A 20938-nucleotide genomic window follows, 5' to 3' on the forward strand; every position below is an offset into this window, starting at 1 on the left:
ACCTAGCTCTCGAGTTTTGCGAAGGAACAACTCCAATGAGTTTTAGCGGAAGAACATACATCCAACAACGAAGGTGGTCCAAATTATCTATACGCATAAGGATATACGAGGGGAGTTTCTTTCCATTCTTATTAACATCCTTGGAACTTTTTTACATTAAGGCAAATAGATAGAACCGCATGGTTAATTAATTTTTCCACTTTTTCAGCATAGGGATTATAAATAAGGAGGACAAACTATGCCTAATTTTTTTAGAGAGAGGTACATGGAAACTTAGGGATTCACGAGTAGGATTTCCTTTTCTGATCATGGGCTTCAAAAGCATTATTTAAGCTTCCAGGACATTGCCATGGTGAAGGAATTATTATGGAATTGTCTAAAATGCTTTAGAAGCATGGTCTTGGCTTATTAGAGACTTGATCTGGCACAACCATCTTTGTCTACTTGGAAAAGCGGTATGGTTAAGTTTTGTAGAACTGATTACGATGATTGGTCCATCTCAGACTTGATCAAGTAGGAATAAAGATAGACCACTCATATTACTTTAGATTAATTATTGATGGCTACAAGATTGTGTATATGTATATACGTTATTGGGTTTGGTTTAATTTATTCCTTTATGGAATTGCTTCATACCGTCCTTGTAAGTTCTTACTACATTGGATGGGAAAGACTAGTACATTTACTTGTTATGCTTATCATTGACCGGTCAGACTTGTCTATTGGTGAAGGGAACTATACCTTTTCAGGATTACTTAAGTAGGAAAATGGAGGAACATACTTGGAGAGCAAAAGAGATGACATATGTACAAGGGTGCATGCACATGGGCACGTGCACACATGTGTGTGTCCTTGCACATATGCATTGCAGCTATGAGGTTGTGTTGAGTTTAACAAGACTTTTAGACACATAGGGCCCCATTCCATACATGACTTCTATCTACAACACAAAATATGCCACTAAATAAGGAAAGTGCCTTGCTTTTGGTCCACAATTCAGATTTTGGCAACAAGGTTGCTTGGATTTCTTGAGAGTTTTTGAGCTTGCACTGATTTGAACATGGTCAAATGCACTCTCATCTGATTTAATATGTATTCAAAAATTTTAAAGCATTGCGTCGCATCTAATATTCATAGCAAAAAAACAAATGCAGGAGTTTATCTCTAATTCTCATTTCTACATTGAACGGACAAAAAGCAATTCTTGTCATTGGAATAGAAAGTATAGATTTTCAATTTCCTACACTATCAAGCCTATTAATGGTCCTTTGTTAAAAGTTTTCTTTCATCTATAGGGAAAGGAAGGCTATCTTATCATCATGGAAGACAAGTATGTAATGAGTAACAAATGTTTTCCACCATGGGGATGAACTTTCTCATTTCTTAGAGTCAATGTGTGTAGGATCTTTATGAAAATCAAAAGTGGGACTCGAAGAAGTCGTAAAACGTGTGTTTTTTCCATCTCACGTTTTTTGAATAAGAAGAACGATCTTGATTTAGAATGGAGTTTAGGAACTCTTTGTGGCTTTTAATTTGTGATATTACTCTTTTAGAATGGATTCTAGGAACAATTTTTTGCCTTTAAATTTGTGATACTACTCTTCTATTCTTGTTTCATAGTAGTACCATTTAATGCAAACAAGCTAGGCTATTGGTTGTGATGTGTGCCATAGAGTTAAAGGGCATTTATCATTCATCCGATGATGGATTGTAAGGGTTGGATATAGCACCAAAGGTATGTACACCTTGTTAGATGTTGCAAAACGCGGCACAGAGGGGTGTGCAAAGGCTCTAACACTTACATGACAAAAGCTAGACAAGAGGGCTGTAATTGAACTATCCACCTAGCCATGATCTCAAGAGAGATCCTCTTATGTGTGTGTGTGTGTGTGAGAGAGAGAGAGAGAGAGAGAGAGAGCGTCTTCTTCTTCTTTTTCTCTCTCTTCTACCTTGAAGCTCTCTCTAGGACTCTCCCTCCAAGCCCAGTGCTCACAAATGTGTTTCTCCCATGGTGTCGTGTCCTATAAGGGACCATAGCTCCTTAGCTCTCCCATGGCCTAGTAATGCACCCTTACATTCATGCCTAAGCATAAGGTTTCCCCTATGTCTTAGCCCTCGATTTTATAAGCATGTTCAAGCCCTCAAGTTTCCCATCTTACCATAACTAATCCATAGGCTTCTATGATTATGGTTGAGATTAAAAGTAGATTTGAAAACAATACCCGACCAGGTGGTAGAAACACCTCCCTACTATGAAGAAGATCTCATTTCGTAGTAGAGAGAAGGTAAGTCCATAGGGGAATGGAAGAAGATGTTGTGTCACTAGGAATGAGAAGAAAAACATCAACAAATATGGAGGCCATAAACTCTGCCACTCTAAAATCAACCAAAGGTAAGAAAAAGTTTCTTGGAACCAAACACGCTGTTGGAGTCCATAAAATCCCTATCTACAAGAGAGTTGTGGGCCACATCCTTCCCTCAATCAATAAGAGATGGGTGTCTATAGTACTAAAGTGCCTGAAAGGAGAAGGAGGGCAAGGATCTAGACAAGGACCTAAAGAAATCATGACTAATCACAACTAAAACAGGGAACACGACTCTTAATCCATTGCTCATGGATGGAACATGACTCCTACCACAACCTAATGAGGAACTATAGGTGCAAGACATGTAGCAAGCTATTGGACTTGTATGAGGTGCTGAAGGAGTGCTTTTGGCAAGAGAGGCCACACCAAAAGTATTTTTGGCCTTTTTCTTATTCTTTGGGCAGTTTCTAGGAAAGTCTCAAAGGTCCTACAAATCCAACACTAATCCTACCAACATGTAATCTTGACTCTATGTTAAAAAAGAGAGGCATCTTGATGTGGTTGAGATTCGTTGTTGGCATATCGTGAAAGTGGTTTGCATTTGGAGGTAAGGGGGAGAGTAAATTTGAGAAATGGGGAGTTAGAGGATAGGGGTGAGAGTGGCATTGGAAGGAGTGTAAGGGTTGAGGGTAGATTGTGGCAGTTGTAGGGTTAGAACACACTATCACATATTGATATTGATGAGGGAGAATGGATATTAAGAGAGAGATAGCACAAGAACACAAGCGTGATTCGGGCTCATGTTCGAACCCTTAATAGTATCAAAGCATAGTATAGTACGTTAGGCCTATATAAGAAAGCCAAATGTGTTAACTTTTCCAAGAATTCCTATATATTTAGTACGTTCAACTATTAAAAGGTTTAATGAGAGTATGAAATTTCTAAGGTCTCATTAGTCATTATTTCGACGTGTGTGCCTCCCTCAAACCATTCCACTTTAGTGTTTAGGAAGCTATTTGTAGTACCATGGCCTTTGAATCCCTAAACGTGGTTCCTGAGCTCATCTCACACTTTGTATGGATGTTTAGCTGTAGTGCTGATTAAACAATATGTTCGTCGAGCAACTAAGATTCCAACAAATATGCTATTTGTCTTTTTGATACTAGTAATTGATTAAGTAATATGTTCATCAAACAACTAAGATACCAACAAATATGCCATTTTCTTTTTTATGTATAGCTTGAGCATTGCTAGGCTTTTTGGAAAACTATGTGTCAAAAATTTTGCTACAGGAAATTCTGAAGTTATTGCAACTTGGTACAATAAATTTTCCTTTAAGATTAAAGCAAAGATCATGCAAATAAGCCTAATTTCTTCTGCATTCTTTTGTTTTGAAAGAAGTATTCATTGATTTTCTTCTTCCAAGAACTATAATAGAGTAAGTTTTCTGAGTTAGTCATAGGACCTTCAATTACAAACAACAAATATTTGCTTAGTAGATATTTGGAAAAAAATAGGAATTAGAATGCAAGGCATATATATACATCCATCAAAAGTCACAAAGCAATATATACTCTTCACCAACATATTTTAGTACATTTTGGTAACTTACTATTGCATGAGATTGTAAACTATTTGTTTCATTGATTGCATGCATCTGGTAGGATTGGTTTTCCTTGACAGAAAAAGACGGTATGTAGTATCTAGTAACAAATGCTCCTTCAAACCAATGTTAAGAAGCCGTTGAAAATATGAATTCACAAAAAAACATTTTATGTAGTATCTGGTGATAGATGCTCCTTTGGATCAATGTTAAAGAAACTATTGAAAATATCAATTCACTATTTTAATATTTATTCTGGATTGATGAGAACTAGTAATATTAGTATCTAATAATATCTAGCTTAAAGAGTATCTATCGAGTGTAATATTCAAGGTTTGTTTGCCTTCATAAAAAGCTCAAGAGCTAACAAACCCTTATATAGTATATCAAGTAGTCTTTATAAATGGGTACTTATCCATATTCGTTCTCCAACGTTGAACTAAATTTTGCATGAATGTATTGTATTCTTTCAATTGTATGTGGATGACTGTGCAAACAGTATAGACCTTGCACTAATGCAAGAACTTGCATTCTTACACTTGAATCAATTTGATCCTTTCAACTATATGAGAATGAATGTGCAACACAAAATTGGTCTTGCACTTATACAAAAATTTCCATTCTTACACTCATTTTTTAATGAGCCTATTTTGATTCTTTTCAATTGTATGTGAATGAAAGTGCAATATAATATACTTCTTGTACTTAGTAAAAAAATGTATTCTTATACTTACTTTTGACTTTGGACCTTTGATGAGATAATGAAAATTAATTAATTTTTTTGAAAAGTTAATTTGTATGCCTTTCTTTAAATCTAGCTTGCAATTATATTGTTTTAGATCACTAAGTCACTTATTGCAAGTTGCTCCTTGATAAAGTCTTTGCCAACTCCACATATAGAGCCCTTGGACTCTTTGTTTGCAACACAAAAGATGCTATCTTTGGCATATATTATGACATAATTCATGCGTGTCCAAGTGACTATTTTTTCCCTCTTTAGTGAGTATAAAGATCTACCAAAGTGTCCGCATGTGGCATGGCCATATATAAAGTAATCAAATGTTCCATGACCTACCCCATGAAGGAGAATAAGACAAACCACAACAATAAAGCAAGAACTTAGCTACAAGGGAGGGAAATCTAGCCTACTACAAGTAGTAGCACACCTCACGTAAGATCACAGTCAAGTAAGACCTAGGAAGACAATGTCTGAAGCTGAGGGATCACCAAAAATGTGGAGGGAAAAAGGGAAAATGGACGATAACACTCAACTAGGCTACCAATGCTATTGAAGCCTTTAAATACAATGCCAAGACACTCTCAAATGACCATCATGATATATCTTATGTGGGATAACTCTTCCTATGCTACATGGTACTCATCTCAACAATACTCCAAAAAGGCTCAAGAACACTATGCCCCTATACAACCTTACATGGTAAGAGCTAGTTACACTAGCCATCCCTATACACTAAAAGTGGACTTTATAACGTGTAAAGAGATTTGGAAAGTCTATTACACTGATGAACACAATGTTTCATCATAGAGCATTATGATATTCTTAAATTCTAATGGCCTATGTACAACAGTGAGCAGCTGCATACGACCAATGATCACAAATGAACGTATGCAATGAATGATGATGATGCCTATATATATATATATATATATATATATATATATGAGAGAGAGAGAGAGAGAGAGAGAGAGAGAGAGAGAGAGTTGTGAACGTATATAGAAATAGGTTTGGCAAAGGCAAAAGAAGATCAAAGAAGAATTCGATGCAATGAAATAAGGTTAGACAATGAGAGAGCAACTCAGATATAGGCTAAGAACGAGTTGCATAAATCTTAATAGAGAACATGAATCATGCAGGCTGAACAGCCTATAAGAATGAGTTGATAAATTAAATAGAGAATCTGAATTCATGGAGGCTGAACACACCTTACAGCCCTTATGTTTCCCTGATATTTTTCTCAAGAAAGTCTCCCTTTTACAATTGTTTGACTGTACGCTGTTTTCAAAACTCAGAATATACTGCTCGATTCAGGCCACAGATTCCTTTAGGACTCTATTAGAATACAACATGAATCGGAAAATAGCTCCTGGTCCTGTGAAGTAACTAAACATCAGTTTACTATCTCAGTTGATGGATCATGAAGAGCCTGCAAGGCCTTTGCCACAGGCAACACGCGAATTTAGTCCGAGGAACACAAAGAATGAGCTTGGGGACATTACCCATTTCCTCTCCTTAGGCCCTTCATATATTAAATATTTATATATTTTCCAATGCAAAAATTCAAGCTGAGGTGCCAAATGTCCGCTTGCACTACATGCCACATCTATGTCATCAATTACCACTGACCAATGCTGCATAGGAAGCATTTTCATCATGAACAATCAGCCTCGTTGAGTGCCCATGTTTATTTGAAGGGTTTTTGAAAGCTGCAGCTTGCATCTGCTGAAGATTAAAGAAACCGGCTAGCATCTCTCTCTCGTTTCTTGTATCCTCTAATGGCCCATCCCAGCAAGTTTCACTGACCAATTCTTGAGCAGCATCGAGATCATTGAGGTTCAGAAGCTCCTCCCCTTTTTGTAGAAGCAGGAGGTACACTTGTTCCGCACATGTTTTACGCACCTAGTAAAGTTAAGGCAAATGACCTTAAGGAGGCTGTTGGAAGAAGTTTATGTTTGATTGCCTGTCTTCCTTGGAAGAACCATTCCATTTTTCAAAAATTACTACAAAAAAGGGATCGAGAGTACCTTGGGATATCGATGGCCCAAAAGTCCCAACAACTGGGAGAGACACTCTTTTTCTGTTGATCCAGGCATTGATGCCAGATGACCAAGCACATTAATGCCAGCAATAACTTTTACAATATCTTTTGATCCTTTAAGTTCGGTTTGAACTGCTGCAAGCATATCCAATGCAGTAACAGGTTCCATATTCTGTTTAATGATCACGAAAAAGAATATCAAACTTTGATGTTGAAAGACTTTTGGCAAAACTTAGACTTCCCTTCTAAAGCAAGAACAAGCTTTATCAGCATACGGGTTTATAGAACTTGTCTTGTGGTAGACAACAACAAAGATAATTTATTTTGAAGACGTCTTTTCTCTCTTGGATAATGAGGAAACTCCAAAAGAGCCAAAGCATGTCACCTGTACAGTTGAAAATACTCCTTTGCTAAAAAGTACATCAATAGTCTGCAAGAAAACACAGCAGGACCATGTACGTGAGCTCAGAAAAAAAAGGAACCAATATTGTAAAGAAACTGGCACCAATACAACCAGAGCATTAATTGCATGCAGCTTGACTCATGTTATGCTCTAGCCGAGATAGCATGACCTTGGAAAGATCGGTGGGCATTTTCTCTTAGATGACCGACTTCTGTAATATTTCATGTGCGTAAATTAAATGGTCAAGGGAAGTAACTGCCAAGGTCCTAGATTGGCATCCACTACGTGGTTCTGAGTGCTCAGGCCTAGGTGCACCTAAATGTGTGAGAATGCCAAGGGGCAAATGTTTTAATTGTGCCCCAAGAGAGGGGTAAATGGTGTAACAAGCTAAAGGTCTAAAATGATGACATGTGGCAGGAGGGAACCATCTAGGGAATTGTGGGCTTGTGGATAGGCATGAAGGAAAAAAATTACGTATCTTGTGTGCATGCAATCCATGAGAGAGGCTGGGAGGAAAAATACGATTTCATTGCCTGTGATTGCCCGTGATTCGACGAAAGGAACAGATAGTAGTAAATAGTGTGCCATTTGGTATCAGAGCCGCTGACGAGAAAGGGACGAACACACAAGGAATCTCAGCAGACCGCGAATCAGCGTGACAGCAAGCGTGTGAATCGTCGTCAAACTGTAGCAGCCCGTCTTCAAAATCCGCATGGCACCGAGTTGAAGTACTGCGTTTGACTGTCTGAGCCTCTGAGTTTGAGGACTATGCTTCAAATTTGAGGGCTGCGCCGCCACCGCTGAAGTACTACTCAAATCTGGTGGTCGCACGCTTTGTGAAGCGTATCTTAGGCTCTTTAATAAAGCCACAATCAAGACTCAAGGGAGATTGGAGAAGCTTGGTACATGCGCAGTGAAGCGTGAGCTGCGTGACTGTTTGGAGATCGCACTCAGCCTGGCAGCGCACTGAAATTCAGTTGCACCTTGGGTTCTAGGATAGCAGGAGCGGGTACAGCTGCAGGCTTATAAGCTGTCGCAGGAGCAGGGTTCCCGTAAGCAGATGACGGAAGGCAGGTGACGGAAGGAATCGTCAGCGCAGCAACATCTACATTGAGGAGCAGACGACTGCTTTGGAGGAAGCCAAAAGTTGCATTGAGAGGCTTTTGACGAAGTACAATCGCATACAACTAGGTCGAGATGTAATTCAGCAAGAGGAGACAGAATCGCATACAGCCGCAGGCTTGTAGCTTGGTATCACGCAAAGGAAATCGGGATATCTGCGTTATGTGGAACTTCCAGGGGGCATCCTTTTTTCCTTCTATATAATTTTTCAGTTTCCAGTTTGCAGTCGATTTTATTCCTGTACAGCAGAGGGAAATTTGAAGTTTTTTTATTTAAAAAAATCTATTTTCCCTTTTGAAAGAATGGAGGCACAGGGACAAGATTCCAGGGTAAATCTTGGTGAATCTAGAGCGCGGTCTACACAACAAGTGTCCCATCACACAACACCTACTCTGGTGGGTAGGATTTCTGTATTAGAGGATGCCTTACAACAGATCATGAACCAGCAGCTTCAAGTGAACGCTGGTCAAAATGAAATTAGAGAGATGGTGCAAGCCTTGTCGGCTAGACCATCTAGAAATGAAAAGGGCAAAGCTCCAGCAGAGCCAGAGCCCAATATACACTCATCAAAACATGCGAAGGTCAAGGTACTTAATATTGCCAACTATAGACGGAAAAGTATGCTGGTCGAATGACCGAGCACAGTTCTGATGTGATCGAGGTTTGGTTACACAAGTGGGAAGAAGCCTTGCCATTTGTGAAATCAGATCTGATCTAAAGAAAATCTGCGAGACTACTCACCTGTTTATTGAGGCAGCAGATAGGTGGTGGATAAAACAACAAAAAGATCAAGTTGCCCCTACCACCTGGGAAGGGTTTAAGGCTGAATTTAAGAAAAACTTTCTTCCACCTGACGAAGAGTCCCGAGCTTGGGATGCTTACAGAAACCTTCGCCAGAGGAATTTGTCGGTGGCAGAGTACACTGACAAGTTCAGGGAATGTGTTATGAAAATAACAGACCCTCTCCCTATGTCAGTTCAGTTGAAAGACTATATCTATGGACTGAACAACAAGATTAAAATGGAAGTTCAGGCTAAATATGTGACTACATTAGATGAATCTATTGCAGTAGCCCTGAACTACGAGGATGCCAGAGGCAGACCTAGTGGGTTTGTGCAGGCAGGGACTCAGCATGAGTACCCGAGAAAAGGGGGATTTCAGAGGAAATGGACTTCAAAGACAAGTGTCTCGCAGCCAAGTGACCAAACCAAGCAAGTGAAGCCGGTTGAGGGACAAGCAAAGACAAGTACCACCATTGGGGTGAAAAGAAAGGTAACTCCAATGGCAGCCCGGGCTTGGTCAAAGTCCTCGTTGACCCCTGAGCAAAAAGAAAAAGCTAGAAAAGAAGGATTGTGCTTCGACTGCCTTCAGCGACATCAGTGGAAAGATTGTCCACTAAACAAAGACCGTCGCACGGCCAATATGATAATATCTGAATGCGACGCGGAAATGCAGGAGAGTCCCAATGTGGAACACATGCAGATGCAATTGGCGGGACCTTCTCAGAGGTTAGTACCTGTGTTGTTAAGTGTGTCTGTTACTAAGTTAGTAAGCGGTGCACTTAATAACATCCTTTCAAGGCCCGCGGCAACGGGCTATAAGGTTTTCGATGAGCCCGAGTTGATTAAAATGAAAGGGCAAGTAGCCAATCATGATGTGATTGTGCTGTTTGACTCAACGTCAACGCACAATGTAATTAACTCAAAGCTTATTAAGAGGCTCAAGTTGAAAACTAGTCCGTCTGACTATGCTTATACGGTCAGGATGGCGGACAGAAGTTCAACTGAAGTATGGGACCAGAGGGTTACCCAGTTGGAACTTCGAATACAGGACTATGTTGAGAAGCTGGACTTTGAGTTGACTAGGCTTGCTTGCGCAGATATAGCCCTAGGCATGGCTTGGCATTTTTGAAAAAATCCAGCCATTGATTGGAAAAAGCATATTTACCAGTTCAAGATGAATGGGGTAGAATATGTTTTGCGAGGTGAAAAGGATTTACCTCAAGGACCATTGATTTCAGCCATGGAAATTCAGAAGACTCCGAAAGAGTTTCTGTGTCTATGTATAGCATCGGTAGAGTCGATTGATGATGCATCGGCTAGCACTGAGGCTACCCAAGATGGAAAAATGGCCGAGTTGGCTAAAGAGATATTGAAAAAGTACTCTGATTGTTTTAGGGATGAGTTACCTCCAGAGCGGAATGTTCAGTATAAAATTGAGCTTATCCCGGGGGCAGAACCTGTAAATAGACCTCCCTATAGATTAAGCTTTACAGAAGAAGCTGAGGTGCGAAGACAACTGGAAGAATACCTCACACTGAGGCAGATTCAACCCAAATTTTCACCTTTTGCTTCGCCGGTGATATTAAAGAAGAAGAAAGATGATACTTTTCATCTCTGTATAGATTACAGAGCATTGAATAATATCACTATTAAGCACAGATATCCGATGGCTTGGATCGATGATTTGCTAGATGCATTACATGGGGCCGTAATTTTTAGTAAGATAGATCTTAAGTGTGGCTACCATCAGATCCGTATTAAAGCCGAGGATGTGCATAAAACCGCTTTTAGAAGCAGGTTTGGTCATTATTAGTTTTTGGTAATGCCCTTTGGACTTACCAATGCTCCAGCTACATTCGTCATGCTTATGAACGATTTACTATGTCCGTATATCGGAAAGTTTATAGTACATTTTATTGAAGATATTTTGGTATTCAGTAAAAGTATTACTGAGCATCACGAACACTTAAGAATAGTGTTCAGTACTTTGAGGAAAGCCACTCTTTATGTAAATAAAAAGAAAACTATACTGTGTATGGTAAGACTTGAATATTTAGGATTCATAATTACTCCAGAGGGGGTAGAAATGGATCCAAAGAAAGTGGCTGCGATACTGACTTGGCTAATCCCTCAGAGTTTGACCGCTTTATGATCATTCTTGGGATTTGTCCAATTTTATCAAAGGCTATTCCGAAATAGTATCGCCATTGACTAATCTGACCTCAGATAAAGTATCTTTTATATGGGGACACAATCAACAGGAAAGTTTTAACACCATAAAACAAGCTGTGGTCACAGAACTGGTGTTAAAAATAGTTGATCCCCAGAAACCGTTGTTCCTTGAAACCGATGCAAGTGGCATTGCGGTAGGAGCAGTTCTCCTCCAAGAGGGAAGGCCAGTAGCCTTTGAAAGCAAGAAGCTTTCTCCCTCTCAACGAAATTGACCAACTCATGAATTAGAGTTGTATGCTATTGTCCATGCTTTGAAAACATGGAGACATTATTTGTATGGATCAGAGTTTTATGTGGATGTTGAACATGATACTCTGAAACATTTTTGTAAACAACTTGACTTGAGAGGCCGCCAAGCTAGGTGGGCAAAACTCTTGCAGGAGTTTAATTTGACGATCCAGTACCAAAGAGGGAAGGATAATAAAGTTGCTGATGCGTTGTCACGCATTATGCATAACATGAGTTTCATGGTGTTAGAGAGTGCTCTAATGGCCGAGATTAGAGAAACTCAAAAGGTGGACGAGTTTGTCCAGAGCCTATGGCCTAAGGCTCATATGTTAAAACCCAGGGAAAAGGATGACCTGGCATCCAGAAAAGGCCAAACTTATGCAAGATATGCCATAAGGGATGGTATGCTGAAAAAAAATAACAAGGTAGTAGTACCTAATCAGAATGATCTCAGGCAGAGAGTCATTCGACAATGCCATGATAGCCCATGTGCGGGACATCCAGGAGTCGAGAAGACATGATCTCGTGAAGCGAGATTTCTTTTGGCCAAAGATGAAAAAGCATATTCATGAATATGTGACACGTTGTTTTTTGTGTCAGGTAAGTAAGGCAGAGCGGCTGAAGCCACCAGGACTTTTACAGCCCTTGGAGATACCACTAAGTAAGTGGGAGAGCATTTCCATGGACTTTATTACAGGGCTGCCTACGACACAAGGTGGATATGATTCTATCCTTGTGGTGGTTGATCGTCTTACCAAGATGGCTCACTTCATTCCAACTAGAGAATCTGTTAGTGCCCCGCAAGTGGCGGATTTGTTTATTAGACATATTTCGCCTGCATGGATTACCCAAATCCATAGTGTCAGACAGAGATGTCAAATTTACCGGTCATTTTTGGACTGCGGTATTTGAAACACTAAGAACTGAGTTGGAAATGAGTAGTGGGGATCATCCAGAAACGGATGGTCAGACAGAAAGAATCAACCAAATTTTAGAGGATATGCTTAGAGCATATGTGTCATTGAGGCAACATACATGGAACAAGTGGTTGCCATTGTTAGAGTTTGCCTACAATGATAGAAAACATTTCTCTACAGGGTTCAGTCCGTTTGAGCTGAACTATGGTTATAGGCCAGCGAACCCAACTATAGTTGGAATACCTCAGAAAGTGCCTAGTGCCGCGAACTTTGTGGTTCAGATGCGAAAGATGCTAGCACTTGCGAGAGCTAACATCCGCCAAGCTATGGATAGAGCTAAGGCGTATGCGGATGAAAACCGATCCGCTAGAGAATTTAAAGAAGGAGAAAAGGTTTTTCTCAGAGTTCCTTCGCACTCTGAGTCTTTGACTGCAGGAGAGTGTGCTAAGTTATCACCTCGATATTGTGGGCCATGGTTAATTCTAAAAAGAATAGGCAAGGTAGCCTATAAATTAGAATTACCACAGGGGTGTAAGGTGCACCCAGTGTTTCATGTTTCTCGTTTGAAGAAATTTTTGCATACCGGCGACTCACTAATCGAAGGTGTTGTTTTGTTTCAGGAGATAGAGGATAATGCAAGACGCAAACCAACAAGAATCCTGGACCGAGGAACAATGCAAGTGCGCAATCGGAAGATACCCACAGTGTTGGTTGCATGGCATGGTCTACCTCTATCAAAAGCTACCTGGAAATCCGTATACCAGTTACGGAGAGTGTTCCCAGATTTCATCATCGAGGACGCTGATGCTTGAAGAGGGAAGGAATGTTATGCTCTAGCCGAGATAGCATGACCTCGGAAAGATCGGTGGGCATTTTCTCTTAGATGACCGACTTCTGTAATATTTCATGTGCGTAAATTAAATGGTCAAGGGAAGTAACTGCCAAGGTCCTAGGTGAGGGTGGATTGGCATCGACTAGGTGGTTCTGAGTGCTCAGGACTAGGTGCACCTAAATGTGTGAGAATGCCAAGGGGCAAATGTTTTAATTGTGCCCCAAGAGAGGGGTAAATGGTGTACCAAGCTAAAGGTCTAAAATGATGACATGTGGTAGGAGGGAACCATCTAGGGAATTGTGGGCTTGTGGATAGGCATGAAGGAAAAAAATTACGTATCTTGTGTGCATGCAATCCATGAGAGAGGCTGGGAGGAAAAATACGATGTCATCGCCTGTGATTGCCCGTGATTCGACGAAAGGAACAGATAGTAGTAAATAGTGTGTCAACTCACCAGTGGTTGTCTCTCAGGTATTCCCTACAAATATCAAAATCAATCAAGGGACCAACAGGAGGAGTACAGATAACAAAAATATGAAGTTTTCTCAGCTGAACTGCCCACATAGAAAGGGTTAGCAACAGCATGGAAAATTTTAACAGGTGCCAAACCAAAAACTTGGAAGCGAGGCAAGAACTAGTGAGGAGGAGGTCTGATGTGCATGGGTACTAGACAAGTTGGGCCTGCAAACCATGCAGCCAACCAGAACCAAGAAGCGATTGGGCAGGGAGCAATTGGGAGGGGTGGAAAGAGTAAAGTGCCAATTATGTCTGTTACAATAGGGCCACGCGGTGAAGAAGGGACAGTGGTGGGATGAAAGGCAGCTCCAGGGAAAGACTACAGAGGGATGAAAGACAGGCAACAAGGAGGAGGAACAAGATAGTAGATTGATTAGCCTTTACTGTCTACAGAGACCAGATGAGGTCTCTAGAATGTATACTAACATATACTGATCCAAAGATGCAAGGGAACAAAACAAGGGAAAATACAGGGATCCAGCATCAGAGAGGACATCATAATAAGCTCTTGACAAATCTACCGTTTTTTTGTAATATCAAGCAAGAAAACCCTGATACACTAATTGCCATATTTGTGGCTTGCCATTTGCATCAGTGCCTGATTCAACTGCTTTTACATCATTGTTACATAGAAATGCCTTTCATCCAAGAACTTCTTTGTTTCCATCAGCATGGCAATGGGGAAACAGGAAAATGTGCATCCTGCAATTTACTAGAAGGGATGATGTCTCATAGCCCCTTCCTTGCACTTCTCTCCTTCTGCTTCCTTCAGAAAGGTGCCATTTCTATTTCCACATGACCAATCCTAGTAATAATACAAGCCTAGTAACCATCATGACATGAGACAATATGTATAGATATTCCAACCATGTATAGCTGAGAGTATACGAGAGGCTCTCTCCATGCAATGCCAATGCAGAGGGGATGGAAGAGGCACAATGATTAGGATACACTTTCCACTAAAATCCTTCTCTTATAATGAGGCATTGTAATCCTAGCAAGAAGACAGTAAAAATGGCCAAGCAGAGCAAGAAAGGTCTAATCTCATTGATCTCCATGAGGTGGTTCCTAGTAGGCTGAGAGATAGTCCCAGAAATCCAGAACACTCTGATTCCCATGTGACGTTGGGCACATGAAGTAGATATCTACAGAGAGAAAGAAAGAAAGAAAAGAAAGCTTATTACAGTCTTCGGAAGACCGATGGGTCTATGAGACTGAAAAACCTGGTACAAAAGGAGCTGTGAGGGTGGAGCTACTAAACGAGCATCCACACCAATGCAGAATGCAAAATGATAGTACTAAGTACAACATAGTCATGTCAGTGGTTGACTACATATCAATCTCATCATCATCATCACGACATTAGGGTGGATGAGGCAATGGAGGCATGAAATCGGCGATTAATGCTGTCAGCTGCTGGTGCTGCCCTGTGACCTCTCCTAGTCATACCTCCGTGCCTCACAAGGGCCCCAGTACATAGTTACCGCGGAACGGGAACGTTCCGGGAACGTTGGATGCTAGAACGGGAGCGGGAACGGGAACGGGAGCGGATCGGGAACGTCAGGGAACGCCACGTCATATGACATGTCAGCATATGACATAAAATGACAAAACATTTAAAATATCCAAGATTAAACTTTAAAGTCTTAAACATTAAAAATTTAAAGACTCCAGAGTCCAAACTCCAAATTGAAACTGAAAAGAAAGTACATTGCATGAGGGTATATAATAGCTGAAAATACAAAAAGCTGGCTGCTGAGTACAATGTACGTATGACAAAAGTATCAAGTATGACAAGTACAAAACTAGCCTCAAGGGCCAAGGTAACTGGTGAGTCAAAGACTAGTCATCAGCAAGTGGGATCTCATCCTCCTGTCTAGGCTGTCCCTCAATCTGCTCATCCTCATGCTGCTCGACATCATCCTCTCCCTCTGGCTGATCCTCACCATCATTGTCATCAAGATCAAGGGAAAATCCAATAAATGGCTCTGGAGTACACTCAGCCCTGAACTTGTTAAGCAAACGCAAGTTCGCATTAACAAATACAAGGTCATTTGCCTTCTGGACGTTCCGGCATGTTCCAACACGTTTCGCCCTACGTTCCGCCACGTTCCGCCTGATAGACACGTTCCGCTCCCGTTTCGCCCGTTCCGGGCACGCCTGCAGCTCCGTTCCGGCGTTCCAGGAAGGCGGAACGCTGTTCCGTGGTAACTATGCCCTAGTAACCCCTATCCATAGTTCAATGAAACGTTTCAGAACGTTGAAACGTGAAACGTTTTGAAACGTTTCAAAAAAATAGGTGAAGTTTAAAAAAACCAGATTGTATTTTTTTGGTCTAAAAAATATAAATTTTATGCCTGCATACATTTGGTATGCCAAAACTGTGCAAAACTAGCTAAGAACATAGAAAAAGACTTGACAGAAAGCCTATAATGGCCAATGGTAGAATAGATTATAGACTCCAGATTAGAAAGCTCAATCAAGCCTTCAACTTTATCAATAAGCCTATAATGGCCAATGCTAGAAATTAGAATAGAGTCTAGATTACCAAGCTCAATTAAGCCTTTAAATTTTAGAAATTAGATTTCAGTTGAGTAGATACTAGATAGGTCGCAAAAAATCAGATTTTAGATTACAATTTACAAGCTAAACCTATAGTACCCTAGCCACGTTTCATTGAACATGAAACGTTTCGAAACGTGCTGCACGTTTCGAAACGTTTCAAATTCAATGAAACACGTTTCATTGTGACTATGCCCCTATCGGCCAGGCTCCAACTCTGAACAAAAAGGGGATATCCCCAAGTGTAATTTGTGCATCAATCCTCTATCTGACCTGTCGGGTCACTGGCTCTGGGTCACGATCATGTCGAGGCCTTGTCTCGTGGGGGTCCATGTAATCTGGTAGGAAGAACTCCGTAATAGAGCTCTGAGAGGGATCTGCCAAGGAAGAAGTCTAGTCCTGTCTTCGTGAATGAAGTATCTTCTCACAAAACCTGACTACCTCATGGATGAAGCCCACCAAACATCTTGGGTCTGGGTAGGAGAGGAATCGAGACAAAACCCCAGAGCTATCTCTGAAGAGGCAGTAGAAACGCCCTCGGGTCTCATAGTAAACAACGCACATGAAGATGAAGTGCTCCTCTGTCTCAACCTCCTACATGTCACATAATGTGCATATTCGCCTCTCCCTGGGTAGGCCCTCTGCTTTGCCGCTCTCAATACAAAGTCTTTGTGAAGAGACCCGAAAATGCTCAATAGAGATCCTCAGTGAGTGGGGTAAATGGATCTGCGTATATCCTGGTGGGGTCACTGAAACCCTCCTCTGTGATGTGCAAGCAGTGATCTCTGTAGAAGCTGAGCTTCACTGGGTGTTCGCTCGGTCCCAACGACTTCAGGAATGTGTGTAGCTGTAAGAGATCCTCACGGATTACCTGGTTGATCTCGTGTAGCAGGAGGGGAGAAAATGGAGCGTCCATACTGTACTGGAAGGGAGGGAGTCTATCCATGCGGAGCCCTAGTCGCTCAAACCATCTCTCCGTGCATGCATACCAGCATCTCTGGTCCCCCCTTGCCGAAAAAGCCATAGAGGAGGACAATGCTAGCCAAGGTAGTCTACTGCGCCTAGAAGTATAATCCCAATACTCCCTGACTCGATATAGATACATGATGACCTGGAATGCAGCATCTAGCTGTAATGGGGATGACCCAAACTCAACCTGAATGATCTGGTGAGGAACGGATGGCTTACCGCGAATCATCCGCGATAGCATAACAAACATGTAGCCACTCCACAAAAGCCCACTCTATATCCGGACAAGTCTGGCCCCCAACAAGGGCTGCCATACATCCCCGCTGGACGGACCAGGGAGTCAAAAAGCAGACCCTTGGTCCGTGGATCCTAAAGGTGCGAACGAAAACACTGTCTCTCTAGTCTGTCCAATGAAGCGTATCCCCTGCCCAAAGCGGGCCTGCATCGCGGGTCTCATAGTGAAAATAAGTCCGGAGAAGAGAACCCCAAGATACATGTATGATGAAACCATCTCAACAGGTGACCCATCAAACGTAAACTGCTCTTGGTGCATGACGGCTCAAGATGTATTGAAGATCATAACCTTGGTTTTACCAAGATTGACCTTCAAATCATGAGACTCACAAAAAAACTACAATGCGTCAAGGTGTCTCTAGAGCCCCTCTGCTAAGGAAGACAAAAGTGCCATGTCATCTGCATATAGCAATATCTGGATCAGAGTGCCAACAAGAGAGCATCCATCCCCCCCTGAGTCTACATCACTGTCTCAAGCTCGTCAATGTAGAGGCCAAACAGGGTAGGTGATAAAGGACACCCTTGTTGGAACGTCTGCAGATCTTAATGTGTCTGAAGTGAATAAGTAGGTACCCTATTGGCACATGGGACGGAGGTGGAAATTATTTCTTGCTAGCAGCTTGGATCCAATACAATATGTGATTATCTAAAATAGTCCAATGCACATCGTACATCACACATGGCCATTTCGGTATGCACATCAAATGATGAAGGGGGTCAGAGAAGAAAGACGCACTCAGTGTGCTATAGAAAGTATACACCTCCTACATTAAAGACAGACCATGAGACACTATATATTGAACCTTAAAAACATCACCCCACCTCGACATAAATCCCATATGGTTTCTCTATACTCAACACACTATGGCATGTTCATTCATACGTACAACTGGGTAAACCAACCAATGACCATACATCTATATGTTTGAACTTGTCAAATTTCATAGGACAAAGATTTGGTGAATAAGTTAACACTATTTGACCTTAGAACAAACTATGGACTCGCTGAAGAGCCCCTTACGTCCCACCTGTGCTGCATGAAATGATATCAGATGTCTATGTGCTTAGACATCTAATGATCTTTTGGATACTATGCCAAACTTATCGCACTTTGATTATCACAAAAGATCACCGTAGCTCCACCTTGGGCTACAACAAGATCCTCTAGTAGCCATCTCAGCCATATGACTTCACATGCACACTTGGCAAGATATATGCACTCACCAGTTAAGACTTTGCCATAGCCCGTGCCAGGGTGCTTCCTGGTGGACCAATACACACAATGGGAATTCATTACGGATGTGAATCCTAAAATTGAATTCAGCTCCACCTCCCCAACCCGCACAAAGAAACCCAATGAGCTGCCAAAGCAGGGATTCTTATTTGCTGGCCACTTGAACGGCCAACTTGATTATTACGCATGGCTATTTGGTATGCACATCAAGTGACAAAAGGTGTCAAATCGTGGCATCTAAGAAGAGGACACGCCAACAAAGAACATACTACTTGTCGTCGTCGTTTGGCACCCAGGGAGTCTGTGTCTCATATTTTCTCGTGTTGCCCTAACACATGTGACTTCATGCCATTCTTAAGCAGAGATTGTGTTTACGCTTTCCTCATACTACTTTCGGCAGGTCCTCACGCATAGCAGGGACTAGCTAATACGACATCCCCACTGACGTCATCAACACCCAACAGTGGGTGTAGACCATAGTATAAAAATATGCTCACACACATACAAATCCAAACACCCACACATACTTGAGCATCCATCTACACAAAGTCTTCGTACTGAGTTTCTGTCGGCACTCCGGAGGTGAAGGGCAAACTCAGCCATGACAAAGGCTAGCACTAAAGGAGAAGGCTAATCAAAACGTAGTCCAAAATCTCTTCATTCAAGCTACAACTGCTTGTGAAGTCTAAACAATCTCAATGCTTGGCTTCTTTGTTGCCAAAAATTGCAGCCTCTTTGGGCAAAGTGGTGTGTCCACCACGGCCAAATGGCAATTCCAATAGATTTTGTATCTTGTGGGACACTAATAACCCCACTCCAAAATCTTATGTTGCTACTGTCAATCATGTTGCTGTGGGAAGTGTCTTTTATAAGCTTAATGGGTATTATTTGCAGGAGCTTGCTTTGAATGCAAGAAGGTTGGGCACATGCCTCGCATTGCCCTCTGTTTTACACAAAATGCCTGCAGATGCTATGCCTGCCTAGATGCCAAATAAGGATACTAGTGGCTCTTTAGTGGTTTAAAAAAAGAGCAATAAACCAGTCACTGCAGCCCAGGATAAGGGGAAAGCACAGATTGTTTCGAATGGGAATTTTTTTACCCTGATGCCTTCCACATCTCAATCCAAAGGAAAAGAAAAAACCTTGTAGGAAGCTTGGCAGACTCCAATAAAAATTATCACAGTTAGGAGAACTTTACCTCCTTGCACATGGAATGATACTTCCTCTAGTGGCCTTACCCTTGAAGAAAATTCAGGTGCTGGTATTACTTAGGCTGCTGTGACAGCCAGTCGTATCTTTTCCTTGAAGTGAAATTGCGGGTTTGCTGTCTTCTCAACAGGCGCTTGTCATCCTGAGGTGGATATGCAAACTTGATTCAGTCTTGCTTCAGCTATAAACTGTAAATATGCTGTCAAAAATCAAATGTTTGACACTTTATGTACAGGGTTTGTGTGATGCTAGGAAATGGATGCTAGTATGGGGGTATCTCAATGATTTGCAGCTTGATATAGTGTCTCTACAAGAGCACAATCAACATATGTATGCAAGACAACACGGTCACTTTGCTGGCTATGACACCTTTTATGCAGAACACTCAAGGTGTGGTCTTTTTGGTGAAGTATTATTTTTAAACAACTGTTTCCTTTAATGATACTCAAGGCAGATGGATTGTTATGCAGTGTCTTGTTCAAGGAGTGATCTTGGAGTTTGCTTCAGTTTATGCACCGCAATCGTCTCGTAGTAGAGGGATGATTTGGGACGATATGCAACGGTATCCTTGGAGACACCATGCTTTCCTCTGTGGAGACTTTAATAATGCCCCTCAATAGGGAGATAATACATCTGGTCGTACTCATATGTTGGCCTCTGAAAGGCATCATTGGTCTCATTTATTGCTTCAGCTCAGTTTGGCTGATCTTTGGAAGGAATTGCAACCAGCCAGGCTACACATTTCAACATAATGCACATTTTTCTTATCAGGCTCGCCTGGATCGTTGGTATAGGGTCAACCCGCAACATTATGATAATCTCACTACCAAAATGTGGGTGGCTTGTGTTTTTATGCAATCTGACCATGCCCCTTTATGGTTGAGGATTTCTTTACATGAGATGCTAGATGATAGGCTGTCACAAAGAAGGCTACTCATTGTAAACAATAGTT

At 41.4% G+C, this 20938-nt stretch overlaps 1 protein-coding gene across 2 annotated transcripts in view; it reads right to left on the reverse strand.

Annotated features, from left to right (window-relative positions):
• Positions 1-6213: 6213 nt before the first annotated feature.
• The window catches only part of TTN1 (ARM repeat superfamily protein), a 105556-nt gene continuing 90831 nt past the window's right edge, over positions 6214-20938 (reverse strand). For both annotated transcript variants that reach the window (XM_087384775.1, XM_087384774.1), the window contains 3 exons: positions 7072-7116; positions 6673-6858; positions 6214-6547 (listed from right to left, as the gene is read on the reverse strand). In XM_087384775.1, the coding sequence (XP_087240901.1) occupies positions 6260-6547; positions 6673-6858; positions 7072-7116 (519 nt within the window). In that variant the 3' untranslated portion in view covers positions 6214-6259. The remainder of the gene's footprint in view (positions 6548-6672; positions 6859-7071; positions 7117-20938) is intronic.

The sequence above is a fragment of the Dipteris shenzhenensis genome, chromosome 14 (assembly GCF_047967505.1).
Source record: "Dipteris shenzhenensis isolate YYH24624 ecotype China chromosome 14, Dip_SZ_1.0, whole genome shotgun sequence".
Lineage (NCBI taxonomy): Eukaryota > Viridiplantae > Streptophyta > Polypodiopsida > Gleicheniales > Dipteridaceae > Dipteris > Dipteris shenzhenensis.